The 16,202-nt window shown below is 42.5% G+C and overlaps 1 protein-coding gene across 3 annotated transcripts in view; it reads left to right on the top strand.

Moving 5' to 3' along the window:
* Positions 1 to 8,024: 8,024 nt before the first annotated feature.
* Positions 8,025 to 16,202, top strand: part of eed (embryonic ectoderm development) — a 48,028-nt gene continuing 39,850 nt past the window's right edge. For all 3 annotated transcript variants that reach the window (XR_007247720.2, XM_048532460.2, XM_059646566.1), the window contains exons 1-2: positions 8,025 to 8,220; positions 13,831 to 13,983. Coding sequence is in view for 2 of the 3 variants with exons in the window: in XM_048532460.2 (XP_048388417.1) it covers positions 8,128 to 8,220; positions 13,831 to 13,983 (246 nt within the window). In the remaining variant the exon portion in view is untranslated. The remainder of the gene's footprint in view (positions 8,221 to 13,830; positions 13,984 to 16,202) is intronic.

The following is a 16,202-nucleotide window of genomic DNA, read 5'->3' as shown; positions in this document are numbered from 1 at the left end:
CTTAGTTCATGGGCTACTCAGAGGATATCAGGTGTGTGTTTGTGACAAACGACCTATCTCCACTGTAAACATTTCAGAGTTGATGATGACGAACTTGTTTATGAGGAGAGGCTTGTTTATGCTCATTGCAGTTCAGTGAAGGTTCTTTTGAAACACAGGATTCTGAGGAGGTTACAAGGCAAATGATGGAATGATTCTACCCTTTAAGGTGAAATCTAGACACTATTACAAAACAAGTTGTATTCCATTTAAGATGAAGATGAAAATGAATTTCTTGTCTGGAATTCTCTACCTTCAATCATATCTTAGATCTGCAGTCCTATCAAATCCCATCATGAACGTTCTTGGACAATTAAACAACTAACCATTGAACTAGGCTCTACAAATATCTCCATCATTAATAATGGAGTAACCCAATATATTAAGGCACAAAAGGCTAAGTAATTGCAACTATCTTCAGCCAGAAGTGCTAAACTGATGATTAAGTTCATCCTCCTCCTCCCCAGCATCATAGATATCTGTTCTCATCCAATTTTTTGTTTATTATTCATTCCTGGGATTATGGATATCACTGGCAGAGCCATCATTTATTTCCCATCCCTAATTACTCTTAAAAAGGTGATAATGAACTGCCTCCTTGAACCACTGCACTCCATTTGTTGTAGGCACAATGCTATTAGGGAGGGAGTTCCAGGATTTTGTTCCAATGACAGTTAAGGAATGACGATATATTTTCAGATCAGGATGGTGCGACTTTGGGAACTTGTGAGTTGGGGTGTTCCCATGTATCTGTCGCTCTTGTCCTTTGAGATGGTAGTGATCATGGATTTAGAAGGTGCTGAGGAGTTTTAGTGAGTTTCTGAAGTGTGCCTTTTAGTTGAAACACATGGTTGCTACTGTGAAGGCAGGTGGTGAAGATTGTATCTGTTTGTTGTGGATGCAGTGTCATTTAAGTTGACTATTTTGTCCTGGATGGTGCCAATTTTCTGAGTTTGGTTGGAACTGCACTCAACTAGGAAAATGAAGAGTATACTTTGCATTCGTAACTCATCCCCTGTATAAAAGTGGACAGACTTTGGGAATTCAGGAATTGAGTTACTCATTGCAGAATTCCTTGCCCCCGACCTGCTCTTGTAGCCACAATATTTATATGGCTCGTCCAATTTAGGGTCTGGTCAATCATCACCCCCAAAATGCTGATAGTGGGGGATTCAGTGATGGTAATGCTATTAAATGTCAAGGCATGATGTTTAGACTCTGTTTTGTTGAAAATGATCATTGCTGAGCACTTGTGTGGCATCAACATTACTTGGCACTTGTCAGCCTAAACATGAATATTGTCCTGATCATACTGCATTAGGACATGAACTGCTTCAGTATTTGTGAAGCCATAATTGATGCTGGTCACTGTACAATCATCAGTAATCATGCCCACTTCTGACCTTCTGATTGAGGTAAGGTCATTGATGAAGCAGCTAAAGATGGTTGGGTCTAGGACACTATTTTTGAGAAGTTCCTGCAGAAATTTCTTGCAGTTGAGATGACTGACCTTGAACAACCACAATTACCTGGCTTTGTGAAAGGTATGACAATACCCAGTGAAGAGACTGCTCCCTAAACTTCACTCTCCAGCTTTGCTATGACTCTTCGATGCGACACTTTGTCAAATGCAGCCTTGATGTCATGAACATTTACGCTCACTTGATTTCTGGAGTTCATTTTTTTTGTACATCTGTGAATCAAGGTTGTAATAAAGTCAGAAGCTGAAGGGCTGGTGGAACTTAAACTTGGGTTATTGCTAATCAAGTGCTGCTTGAAAGCACTATGACAACTCCTTTCATCCCTTTCCTGATGATTGAGTGTGGACCAATGAGAGGGTAATTGACTGGGTTGGATTTGTCCTGCATTTTGTGTGCAGGGTAACCCAGGCAATTTTTCACATTGCTGGATATATGCCAGTGTTATAGCTGTAGTAGGGTTTGGCCAGGGATACAACTAGTTCTGAAACCTAAGTTTTCAGTACTATTGACAGTATATTGTAGTTTCACAAGATTGGCACATCATTTTGGTTTTCTGGGACTGCCTTCCTGCTTGCTTCATTTACGGAGCATTGATCATCACGCTGGGTGGTAATGATGGGGAGGCACACCATGGCATGAGGTTGCATATTGTGTGTGCGTAGATGATGATCCACCAGCAGTTCATGGATGCCCAATCCGAGTTGCTAGATCTGTATAAAGTCAATCCCATTTAGAATTGTGGCGATGCGGATAGTATGATGCAGGGTATCATCAATGTGAAGATGTGAGTTTGATTCCACAAAGACTGAACTGTGGTCAGTCCTGCCAAAACTGTATAGAGAAATGCTTCTGTGGCAGACAAATTGGTGAGGTTGTGGTTACATATGTTTTCCCTCTTGTTGATCCTCTCACCTCTTGCTATAGACCCAGGCTACTAGTCATGTCCCTGGGAGAATCATGTTCTGCGAGGACAGCGTAGAACTGCAAATACATATGGACAAGGTGGTGGAAGGACAGATAGATTGCAGATAAAGCTCAATATGGAGAAGTGTGAGGTGATGCATTTTGGTGGAAAGCATGTGGGCAGACTTAAGGGGCTTCAGGAATTGTGCTCCCTGGGCGTACATGTACAATGATCACTGAAAGATACATGGATAGCGCAGTGAATAAAGGATACAATAACTTGGGAAAGGCTTTTATGGTTTAGTGGTATTATCCCTACTTCTGAGCCATAAGGCCTGGCTTCAAGTCCCACTTACTTCAGATATGTGCCACTTCATGTCTGAACAGATAGAGTAGAAATATCTACATAAATTGGGCTTTATTAAAAGAGGCAGAGAGTATGAGAGCAAGAATGTTATGCTGCAGTTATATAAAGTAGCTATTAGACCTCAGCTGTAGTATTATGTAGATTTCTGGTATCACAATATAGAAAGGATGTGAATGGATTGGAGAGAATGCGGAAGAAATTTACAAAATTTGTCTGGAGGAAATGCACTTTCAGTTGTGAGGATAATGAAATGATTGGACTGTTTCTCTGAGTTTTAAAATAGTGAGAGATCTGGATAGCATAGATTCAAAAAAACTATTCCCACTTTTCAAAGGATTGAAACAAGAGGGCACAGATTTAAAGTGATTTGCAAACACATCGTGAGAAACAATGTTTTCACACGAGTGGTTCAAGTCTGGAATTCATTGCCTGGAAATTAAACAGATTTGACTGGGCATTCAAGAGGGCATTGGATGATTACTTGGAAAGAAAAAAATATACAATGGTATGGGAAGATTGCAGGGAAATGGTACCAAGTTGTAATGCTCTGTGAAGGTCAATGCAAACACGAAGGATCAAATACCCTCCTTCTGCACAGTAACAATTCTGATTCTGTGATTTCTTCAATCCTCTCCAATTTAATATCAGGAATGGCGATATGATCACAAGCAAAAGATGTTTTAGGCAGTGATATCCTGCAGCATTTGCTAAGCAATTACTTATTCACAGATGCACATTTTAGGTTCCACTAGGACCTTGAAGGACAGTCCGGACCGATGACTGACCACACCTCTGGCTGGTCTCAGTGCTGCTCTCCAACTAACTTACCTCTAGTCCCCAGACTAGTCGCCCTGGCACTGCAGATCTGACCGTGGCCAACTCCTGGAATGTAATGATATGGAACCCCTGACCTTAACCAGTTGACTGACCATGTCCAAAACCCAGGACTGAGAAAAGACAGTGCCTTGACAGGTTGTGGTTGCACTCTTGATTAACAGCTGTTCCACTTGACTATGAAGGAACACAGATTCATTTTTGAGATATGGTCATGAGGTTGAAGACATTCAGCGTCTTAGCCACATAAGCTGCTGGCAGATGCTTAGGTGTGAATAGCAACAACTTTGATTTATCACTGCTGGCAACAATGACAAGCTAGCCATCTTTGTGTTACCTTTACTGAATCTTCTATTATCAACATCCTGGGGGTTACCAATGAGCAGAAAATGAAGTGAACTCACCAAATAACTATAGTAGCTACAGTAACAGCTCAGAAGCTAGGAATAATGCAGGGAGTAATTCACCTCCTGGCTCCCTAAGCTTGCATCCCATCTATAAGGCAGAAGTCAGGAATGTGATGAAATATTCTCTGTGTGCCTAAATGAGTGCAGCTCCAACAACACAAGACATTTGACGCCATACAGGACAAAGCATCCCTCTTGATTAACACTATATTCAATTAGTCTCGAATATTGGCTCATGCCAACCTTCATGGAAAAGGTAGTCACTGTTCAAGGAGTGTGCCCTGAAGCGTTAGGAAAGTTAACCAAGGTGAAGGGCTAGAAGTAAAAGAAAAAATTGACATTTGTCTAATTTCTCTCCACTGCATGTTAAAATTGCAACCGATATAGGAATGAGGTGAGATTGGGTAACAATGATATATTAATGCAAATTACCTCTCAACAATTATTAGCAACATTATTGTCTCACCATTAAACATCGGGTGGAAAGGCAGATGTTTTTCCCAACATAAGCATCTCAATTTATGAATGACAGATCTTGTACACCAATTTTATAACTTAAATAAAATTGGCAATTTATCATTCATAATGAAACTTCAGTAGAACACAGATAAATATCAAGATAATCGATGTAATATCTACAATCTAAAGCCCAATCTTCTTTGCTCATAATCTCTACTTGCACACAGCCAGACAGACACAGTTAATGGATAAATTAAAACAGAAAATAAAAAGTTTGTAATTTTCCAGTTCAATAAACAGCTTCCAATGATTGATACTAGGCCTTCAGGAAATTTTTGTACAATATCATTCAGCCAAGTAAAACTATACATCATGCTTAAATTCTGAAGTCACAGGTTAATGCAACCAGTTTCAGCAACTTCTAGAAGTATTACTCATATCTTATGGACTGGAATTTTTTTCTCAGAACCTTCAACAATTTGCTAACTGGACTGAAACTCGGGAATAACTAGAGGGAGAGCGAAGCCAGCAACACCTCCAAAGTTCCAAAAATCATATTGTCTCCTGCCAAAACCCAGTCAGAACAAGTTCTCCCTCGATTGGCTAATTCAACATCCAACCAGCTGCCAGCCCTGAGCATAATAACAGCACACTGTGGCTTTGGCTATAGTGACCTTAGATCAGTAATTATGTTGCATTGTCCTTCCAGGACAGTTCCTAGAAGAAAACATTTACCTATATTCTTTCTCTTTTAAAACGAGCTGTTGTTCAAATTTCAATTCTTAACTTCAAGTCACGGTTTCAAACTGTGAGAAAAGTAAAAGAAAAAAGTGATAGTCTCTACACTCCCAACAATGATAGTCATTGCTCTAGGTCATTAATTGCATTGCAAGGACTGCTAGTTCTGCTTCACAGCTTTTCATTTTGACTGGTACTGGGAAAGGAATTTGCAGCCATTATGTCTTGGAGCTATGACTGCTGTTTCCTGGTTGCTTTCAGCTGCTTTCTGCACTCTGAATATTACTAGTCCACCTTTAATTGTCTGTGCTTCAATTTCAAAATTGAATTGTAACTCCACACTGTCATATTATGAGCTCTGAACTATTGAACTTTATTCCTTTATTGAGTCTTTATTGAATGGGTGGAAAGGTGGATATCATCTTAACGCAACATAGCATTTTTATCCCAAAGAATGTTAAGATTTCTTAGAAGCTATCATGAAACCTCCATACTAACGCAATCCAACATCACAAAGAATTTTGTTCCAAAATATAACTAAAGGTTTGCACAAGAGACAGCTCCTTCCTTCAAAGCTGACACCCAAAAATATTCCAAGTTCACTTATGCATGTTTTAAAATACCAAAGAGTTTCAGTGAAAAATCCACTAAGTAGCAAAAGACACAAAGTGGAAAATTGGGCATAATGTGAGCCAGCATTCATAGCACTCATTGATATCTGAATGGTTTGTTGCTCTGATGTGGTCATTTCAGTTCGTTGGTTGATTTGTTGCACATACTGATGGAAATAGAATGTATTTCATCACACTCCTGATTTGTGCTTTGTAAATGATAAACAGGTTTTGGGGTCTAATGAGTCCTGGACATTATACCTGAAACATGAAAGAGTTCAGTCCTGGTGAGCCCATGAACCTAACCAAATTGCACACATTTAGACTGAGAAACTAACAGGCCAAAGAACCCTGTCCCGCAGGCCCGACCAATCCCCCTCCACCGACACCCTCATCCGCCTAGCTGAACTCGTCCTCACCCTCAACAACTTCTCTTTCGATTCCTCCCACTTCCTACAGACAAAGGCGGTGGCCATGGGCACCCGCATGGGCCCAAGCTATGCCTGCCTGTTTGTAGGTTACGTGGAACAGTCCCTCTTCCGCACCTACAGAGGCCCCAAACCCCACCTCTTCCTCCGTTACATTGATGACTGTGTCGGCGCCGCTTCTTGCTCCCCAGAGGAGCTCGAACAGTTCATCCACTTTACCAACACCTTCCACCCCAACCTCAAGTTCACCTGGGCCATCTCCAACAAATCCCTCACCTTCCTGGACCTCTCAGTCTCCATCTCAGGTAACCAGCTAGAAACTGATGTCCATTTCAAGCCCACTGACTCCCACAGCTACCAAGAATACGCCTCCTCCCACCCACCCTCCTGCAAAAATTCCATCCCCTATTCCCAATTCCTCCGCCTCCACCGCATCTGCTCCCAGGATGAGGCATTCCACTCCTGCACATCAGAGATATCCACGTTCTTCAAGGACCGCAACCTTCCCTGCGCTGTGGTCGAGAACGCCATTGACCGCGTCTCCCACACTTCCCGGAACACATCCCTCACACCCCGCCCCCGCCACAACTGCCCCAAGAGGATCTCCCTCGTTCTCACATACCACCCCACCAACCTCTGGATACAACGCATCATCCTCCGACATTTCCGCCATTTACAATCCGACCCCACCACCCAAGCTATTTTTCCATCCCCACCCTTGTCTGCCTTCCGGAGAGACCGCTCTCTCCGCGACTCCCTTATCCGCTCCACACTCCCCTCCAACCCCACCACACCCGGCACCTTCCCCTGCAACCGCAGGAAGTGCTACAGTTGCCCCCACACCTCCTCCCTCACCCCTATCCCAGGCCCCAAGATGCCCTTCCATATCAAGCAGATGTTCACCTGCACATCTGCCAATGTGGTATATTGTAGCCATTGCACCCGGTGTGGCTTCCTCTACAATGGGGAAACCAAGCGGAGGCTTGGGGACCGCTTTGCAGAACACCTCAGCTCGGTTTGCAACAAACAACTGCACCTCCCAGTCGCGAACCATTTCAACTCCCCTTCCCATTCCTCAGGCGACATGTCCATCATGGGCCTCCTGCAGTGCCACAATGATGCCACCCGAAGGTTGAAGGTACAGCAACTCATATTCCACTTGGGAACCCTGCAGCCCAATGGTATCAATGTGGACTTCACAAGCTTCAAAATCTCCCCTTCCCCCACTGCATCCCAAAACCAGCCCAGTTCTTCCCCTTCCCCCACTGCATCACACAACCAGCCCAGCCTGTCTCTGCTTCCCTAACCTGTTCTTGCTCTCACCCATCCCTTCCTCCCACCCCATGCCGCACCTCCATTTCCTACCTACCACGTCATCCCGCCTCCTTGACCTGTCCATCTTCCCTGGACTGACCTATCCCCTCTTCACCTGTACTCTACCTATCTTGTTTTCTCTCCATTTTCGGTCCGCCTCCCCCTCTCTCCCTATTTATTCCAGTTCCCTCTCCCCATCCCCCTTTTCTGATGAACGGTCTCGGCCCGAAACGTCAGCTTTTGTGCTCCTGAGATGCTGCTTGGCCTGCTGTGTTCATCCAGCTCCACACTTTGTTATCTTGGATTCTCCAGCATCTGCAGTTCCCATTATCACAGGCCAAAGAACCCGACATCATCACGTGAGCTTTGTGCTGCTCACAGAACTGAAACAACCTTAGATAACATTGCTTTTCCAGAAGGTCGGGATAACATTCGAAAACAAGAAAGGCCATCCTCGACGTTCACGTAATCGGATGGGTTTTGTTTTGCGACAGTCGGTAGCGCGCACGTGACTTTGTGACAACGCCAGGCTCCGCTTTGCGGATAATGTCGGAAAGTGCGGCGCGAGGGGACATGCCGACTAAGAGACAGAAATTGAGCGATGAGAACAGTAACCCGGACGTTTCCGGGGATGAAAATGTGAGTGTAGTTAACGGAAAGGTCGCTGCAGCTGTGACCATTTTCTTGTATGCTCCCCTCTGCATCCTCATCTTCGGTAGGGATGAGGAGCAGCCTCCGATGCGGCGGGAAGAACATGGAGAGTGGCAGTCTTTCGTCGGAGCCACGGTGTTGGCTTTCATCCAATCTTGATTAGCGTGACCGGGTTTAGCCTGGTGTGGCGGTGAGTGTTTGGGAGGGTGGGCGGGATTTAAACCCGGACTCACCATAGGTTCTGGGGAGCTGGAATGGACGACGCACCGACATCCCAATAACAAATGGTTGTTATTAGATAGGTCTCTGAGTATCAGGCTCAGTTTTTATATACCTTGCATTCTGATTAGTGGTAACGTGTTGTGGCTTCTAGAGTTGCCCCTACTTGCTATGAACATGTTGTTTCTGCAAACTATTGTAACCAGAATTAGCTTGGCCCAACTTGTTGAACTTGGGTTTTCTTGCTGCATGCGCTTTGACATGGCTACATACTAAGTTGGAAATTTGCTGAGCTGTGGGAAGTTGATGAATTTGGTTATTGCAATGTGATTCTTCGTTGGAGCTAAAATGCAGCTGGAAGAGGGATTATATCACTGACTCTAACTCATTTGGAGTGTCCTGCAGCAGCACTGCTCTGTTGTTGTCTGGGAAGAGTGTTTAAAAATGACATGAGGGCAAGAAGAAGTAGCTGATTGGATGAATATTTATGCTGTTCTTTATCGTTGTTTATAATATATTGACTTTAGTTTGTAAAGGTAATGGTGCAAATGTCCAAAGCAGAAAGGCTTGAGAGTAATTAATATTATTTGCTTTTAAGGGAAACCTAAGGGTTTAATTTTTAGAGGTGTGGCGATAAGCTCAGGCTTGAGGTTATAATGGGGAACCAAGAGATGGTGGATCAATTTAACACCACTTTTTGATAACAATGTGGAGCTGGATGCACACAGCAGGCCAGGCAGCATCAGAGGAGCAGGAATGTTAACGTTTCATGTTAGGACCCTTCTTCAGAAATGTTAGCTTTCCTGCTCCTCTGATGCAGCCTGGCCTGCTGTGTGCGTCCAGCTGCACACTTTGTAATCTCTGATTCTAGCATCTGCAGTTCTTAGTATCTCTCTCACTTTTTCATTCTGTGATTACAAAGAATACAAAATAATCCCCCAAAAAATGTTGGGGAAAACAGGGTGTAGTGAGGAGGGACCAATTGACAGAAATCGCTATTAATAGGTGTTGGGGATATTGAAGAGATTGAAGGCTGATAAATCCTAGGCCACAGTAATCTACATCACAGCATTCGTAAGGTTGTGACCCGAGACGTAGTGGATGCATTGGTCATCTTTCGGAATTCCATAGACTGTGGATTAGTTTCTGTGGATTAGAAAGTAGCTAATATAACCACACTTTTTTAAAAGAAAAGTGGTAGCGAGAAATTGGGGAATTATAGACCTCTCAGCATGACTTCAATAGTTCAGGAATACTAATTAGAGTCCACTATAATGATATAGCAGAACATTCAGAAACCAGTCAGTGTGGATTTACAAAAGGGAAGTTGTGCTTGATAAATCTACTGCAATTATGTAAGGATGTAACTTGTAGAGTTGATAACGGGGAGCCAGTGTTATGTGGTTTACTTAGACTTTCAGAAAGCTTTCAGTAAGGTCATAGAATCTTTACGGTATGGAAAGAGGCATTTTGGCCCATTGAGTCTGCACTCACCCACGAAAGAGCATCCTACCCTTGCCCTATGCCAGTAAGCCCGTATTTACCATGGCTAATCCACCTAGCCTGTATGTCCTAGATTCTACAGGGCAATTTAGCATGGTTGATTCACCTAACAACATGTCTGTCTTTGGACTGTGGGAGGAAACCAGACCACACAGCAGAAACCTGCACAGACGCGGCGACAATGTGTAAACTCCATCTAGACAGTCGCTGAAGGCTGGTATTGAACCCGGGTCCTGGCTCTGAGGCAGCAGCACTAAACACTGAGTTGTCTTGCTGTCTGTAATATATTAGCATGTAAAATTAAAGTACATGGGACTGGGAGTATGTACTGACATGGAGAGGGATCTGGTTGGCAAAGAAGAAATAAGTAGGAATAAATGTCTGTTTCCAAATGGCAGGCACTTATGAGTGTATCTCTCATATCAGTGCTGGGACCCCAATTATTCACAATGTATATTAATGATTTAGATGAAGGCAGTAAATGTAATATCACCAAGTTGCAGATAATACAAAGTTGTATGGGAGGATGAACTGAGAGTGCAGAGATGCTTTGGTGTGATTCAGCCAAGTTGAGTGAGTGGGGAGATGATGGCAGATGTGGTGTAGTATGGATAAGTGTGAGTTTATCCACTTTGGCATAAACAAGAAGCGAACTATTTCATGAATGGTAATAGATTGGGAACGGTGGGTAAGATGCAGTGAGATCTGGGTGTCCTTGTGTGCCAGTTGCAGAATGTGAGCATGCATGTTCAGCAAATAATGAAGATGGAAAATCATATGTTGGCCTTCGTAGTGAGAGGATTCAGGTGTAGGAGTAGGGATGTCTTGCTATAACTCGACAGGGCTTTGGTAAAACCACAGCTGGAGTATTGTGTATGCCTTTAGTCCCATCACTGAATGGATGGCCTCGCTATAGAGGGAGTGTGATTAACAGGTGTTTATCAGGTTCAGTCCTGCCGTCCGAGGAATCACATAACAAGAAACTGAAGGGTCTAGGCCCGTAACGTCAGCCTTGGTGGCCCAGTGATGCTGCTTGGCCTGCTGTGTTCATCCAGCTCTACACCTTGTTATCTCGGATTCTTCAGCATCTGCATTTCCTATTACATCTGGTTAGAATAATATTCACTTTCAGATTTATATAACACTTAGCCTAGAATTCAACTAGTAAACTCTCATTGTTTGCGGTGTATGCATAATTTGCCTCTGGTTGGTTGTTCTTTTGGTGCAGAGCTGATTTTGGTTATATGGTGCTGAGTTGAGTGGTACTTCTGTTCTTTACAGGCTTGACAGATTCTCTGTTAGAATATTACTGCTTTAACATTAGCAAATATGCATTGCAATATAGAAGAACACGAAGTTTAAAATACTGTGTTTCAGTAGGCTTCACTTTAGAATCATTGGTTTTGTTCCTTTTGTTTTTGCTCTTGCATTTGTTAACAAATTCTTTTCATCAATGAAAGATGTGAAAAGCATGCACTCTTTGCAATTCCTCTGCTTCTTGGTTTCATTGTATGATTATTACTTATGAATTTTATCATAGAGTCATAGAGGTCTACAGCTCAGAGGAAAACCCTCCTGGTCCATCAAGTTTGTATTGGTCGAAAGCAACGGCCTAATTTCTAATCCCACTTTCCAGCATTTGGTAAAGAGTTTTACTTATCTTTGCATTGCAAATACACGTCCAATTACCTCTTAACTGTTTCTGCCTCTGCCACCTTCATATACAGTGATTTCAAGATTCCCAACACCCTCTGGGTGAAAACGTGTTTCCTCACGTCTCTTCTAAACCTCCTGACTCTTAACTATATCTATACACTCATTGATTGATGTCCCCACTAAAGGGACAAGTTTCTTTCTGTCTATGTCCCTCATAACTTTACACATCTCAATCATATGTCTCCATAGTCTCCTCTGCTCCAAGGAAAACAACCCTAGTCTCAATCCAGTCTCTTCATATCTAAAACAGTCCGTTCCAGCCAACATCCCAGTAAATCTCCTCTGCACCTTCTCTAGTGTAATCATACCCCTTTTTATAACGTGGATTCCATAACTGTGCACAATACTTTAGCTGTAGTCTAACCGACACTTTTTAGAATTCCAGCATAACCTCCCTACTCTTAAATATTGCCCTGACAAGTAAAGGCAAGTACCCCATATGCTGCTTTTAGACCTTTATCTACCTTGAGGTAGATGTGCACACCAAGGTCCTTCTGATCAGTGATGCTTCCTAGGTTCCTCTCTGTATGTTCTCTTGCTTTGTTTGTCTTGCCCAAGTGCAACAGTTCGCACTTATCTGGATTGAATTCCACTTGCTGCTGTTCAGCCGAGCTGACCACCCTGCTTATACCCTGTTATCTAAAGCTAATCTCTCAATTTAACAAATTTATGCTATCTGTGAACTTACTGTTCAACCTTCCTACATCCAAGTCTGAAGCTTCTAGATAGCACAGCCAGTAAGATCTCCAACGCTGATCTCTGGAACTCCACTGCTCACAGGTTTCTAGCCACAAAAATACTCTTCAGCCATCACCCCCTGCTTCCTACCATCTGCCAAGTTTCCTTGGATTCCATGGCTGTTACCTTCACTGTCACTCTCCCATGCAGGTCCTCATCAAAAGCCTTGCTGAAATCCAAGTAGATTGTGTCAAATGCATTGTATTCGTCTACATACCTGGCCATGTCACTGAAAAATTCAATCACGTTGGTCAGAAATGGCATCCCTTAACAAAACCGTGCTCACTGTTCTTGATTAATCCCTACCTCTCCAATTGCAGGTTAACCTTCTTGCTTCCTCAGAAGTGCTTCCAATGGTTTGGCCACCACTAAGGTTAGATCGACTGGCATGTAGTTTCCTGGTTTATCCTTGCTCCCTTAAAATCCCTGACCAATTATTTTCCTGTGTTGTCACTGTTTGATTTGTTTCACCAATCAGCTGACCTCTGAAGCTGCAGCTGTTAAACTAGCACACCCTCCCCCCTTCCCCCAAAAAAACCGTCCGTCCCTCTGCTGAGTTGAATCTGAAGCGCTGAGCCCCCAATCCTAGGCCTCAATTTATCCTGTGGCTGATCTCTGCTTAGTCCAAGCTGAAGACAATAACCTTAAAAACAAAAACCAGAAGAGGATCTGTTGCCTTCTGCACAGCATTCCCATGGCATTGCAAATTCCCAGAAATACACACATGCTATGTTGTGTCTCACTCAAGATGTGGTCTATCCCAGTTGCTTGTGTAAAGCATACTGTTCTTCATATGATAAGCTGTGACATGATGCTTCATTGTGTTTCTCTACTTTGTTTAGCATACTGAACTGATACTTTCGTAATATATATTGTTTCCATTTAAGCAGCTTTCAAAGACAAAGTTGTCAACAGGAATTTGATCGGCTATGAAACATTATGGATCTGATGTGCTCCTACTCCTGGGAAATTGAAGAAATGTGGAAGTGAAATAAGGCTCTAAAGAGATTAAATATTCATGTATTATTGATTATTATTTGTAATTGGATAAGCTGTCAAACTTACCAGCTCCTGATGTTTGTTTGACAGGTTTTTATTTTTATGAGCATTTTACACATGGTGTTTCATGTTGAGACTAAGCCGAAAAATGGAATAATAACAAAACTACTCTGCTAATAATAAATTTTTAATTTTATAAATTCACTGCATTTTTTTTAAAGGGACCATTGCTGGTCAATTTCCTTGGCTGAGGAAGACCTAAAACTGTACATTTTCTATGGGAATAATGATGAAGTTTACAATTTTTCTTGTCCTGTACTGTTGTGCATTGTTCAGAATGACGCAGCTTGAAAGGGCTACAAGTTTGAACTGTGCATACATTTTTTTTGTTCAGCTTATTGCATTATAATATTTTCTTCACAGGATGATGCTGCCAGTATAGAGAGTGGTACAAACACTGAGAGACCAGATACCCCTACAAACACACCGAATGTTCCTGGAAGGAAGAGCTGGGGGAAGGGCAAGTGGAAATCCAAGAAATGCAAATATTCCTTTAAATGTGTCAACAGTCTTAAGGTTTGTGACTGGAAGGATTCACTATGACAGTCAGCTAGAACTGTACAGCACAGAAGGATGCAATTTGGTCTTTCAATCCTGTGTGAGCTATTAAAGCAATGCAGTTTGTCTCATTCCCTTTCAACTTGAGTTTTTCTATTTCAATTTTCATGTAGTTTTTATTCAGCATTACAATTGAATCTGCACTTTCAAAAGCCCAACTGCCAAACTTTTAGTTCTTTTATTCACAGGTACATTTCTGCAGGTGCATGTTTGCTCAACTGCACTCTCATCTCAACCTTTTCCCTTCCTCTCGGTAGTTCTCGTAATGTTTCTCACCTTGACTCTTCCCACTGGGACAGTATCTTTTCCTTCCCTTGCTTTTGTAGCAATGCTGCTATTTACAAATATTTTAGCTGTATAATGAAATTATTCTGCTATATTCAATTTTTAAAAATTCATTCACGCGACAGGCCTTCACTCAAGAGGCTAACATTTATTGCCTGACCATAGTTACCTTCTTGAAAATGGTGGTGATCAGCTTTCTTGAACCACTGCAGTTCACTTCGTGTAGGTACGCCCATATTACTGTAGAAGGGGAATTCTAGGATTTTTAACTCAGCAATACTGAAGAAATGGTGCTACATTTTCAAGTTGGGATGGTGAGTGACTTGGAGAGGAACTTGCAGGTCCTGGTGTTACTGTGTATGTGCTGATGTCCTTTGAGATGATAATGGATGCATGTTTGGAAAGTACTGCCGAAGGACCCTTGGTGAATTTCTGTGGTATGCCTTGTAGAGGGTGCACACTGCCACTATCAACATTGGTATTAAGGGAGTGAATATCTGTGGATGCATCAGTCAAGCAGGCATATTTCTCTTGGATAGTGTCAGGGGTCTTGTGTCTTATTGGAACCTCGCACATTAAGGCATGCTGTGTGTGTTCTATCAGACTCCTGATTTGTGCCTTTTAGATGGTGTATGGGATCTGGGGAGTCAGGAGATGAGTTACTCTGCAGAATTCCTAGTCTCTGAACTGCTCTTGAAGTTCAGTATTTGCTTCTGGTCAATGGTAGTCCTCCACGATTTGATAGTGGGGAGATTCAGTGATGATAATTTCGTTAATTATCAAGAGGTGAGGGTTAATTTCCTTTGTTGGAGATGGCTATATTCTGACCATTGTCTGGCATCATTGTTACATGCTGCTTGTCAGCACAATCCTGAATGTTGCCGTAATCTTATTGTGTATGGATGTGGGCTGATCTACTTCCTGAGAGGTCATGAATGGTACTAAACACTGTGCAATCATCGGCAAACGTCCCCAGGTCGGAGGTTTTGATGGTGGGAAGGTGAACTGAAAATGATTAATTCTAGGGCACTAACCTGAGGAGCTCCCACAGTGAAGTCTGGACATTGAGTTGGCTGACTTCCGGTGATCTAAATTGTGTTCCTTGTGTTAGGCATGAAGAGTTGTCTCCTTGATTCTGTTTGACTAATTTTGTTAGGGATCCTTGACTTATATTCAGTCAAATGCGGCATTGACATCAAGGGCAGGCGTTCTGAACTCATTTCTGATGTTCGCTCATTTGTCCATGTTGGATCTAATGCAGTAATGAGGTGGGGAATTGGGTAGCCTCAGTGACACTATTGCTGCTGATAGTATTTTTGAAGACACCAATTGCTTTACTGATGCTTTAGCAATATTCCACATTACTGAATCATTACCATTGTTGTAGCTATACTGGAACAGCTTGACTAGGGGTCTGGCACTTTCTGGAGCATGTCTTCAGAGTTTTAGCCAGAATGTTGTCAGGACCCATAGCCATTACAGTGTCTGCTGCCTTCTGGCTGAAGATTGTTGCAAATGCTACGCCCTTGGGTCTGTTGAATCCTTGTTACTGGGTTGTTTTTTTCTCTCTCTCTACTTCTGGGTTGAGATGAGGGTTCATAGAATACTATTTAATCCAGTATGAAAGTTAGGGAATACGTCCTATCTCTGTGAGGGGTAAGAATGTAATGCGTGCTAACATGTAGGAATGTTCAGGGCAAATAATGTAGATGCATTCAAGGGATGTTACAAAAATACAGGATAAAAAGAAAAGAAGACAATGCAAACGGGATTAGATGAAATAAGATAGGAGGAGGTTGATGTGGAGCATAAATGTTCCACAAAGCTTTTGTTTATTTGCCTATTTCTATGCTATAAAATTTTGTGTATTTCTAGGTTCTCCTGAATTTTCC

The sequence above is a fragment of the Stegostoma tigrinum genome, chromosome 6 (assembly GCF_030684315.1).
Source record: "Stegostoma tigrinum isolate sSteTig4 chromosome 6, sSteTig4.hap1, whole genome shotgun sequence".
Classification (NCBI taxonomy): domain Eukaryota; kingdom Metazoa; phylum Chordata; class Chondrichthyes; order Orectolobiformes; family Stegostomatidae; genus Stegostoma; species Stegostoma tigrinum.
Note: the sequence above shows the minus strand (reverse complement) of the source record. Positions and strands in the feature narration are given on the sequence as shown.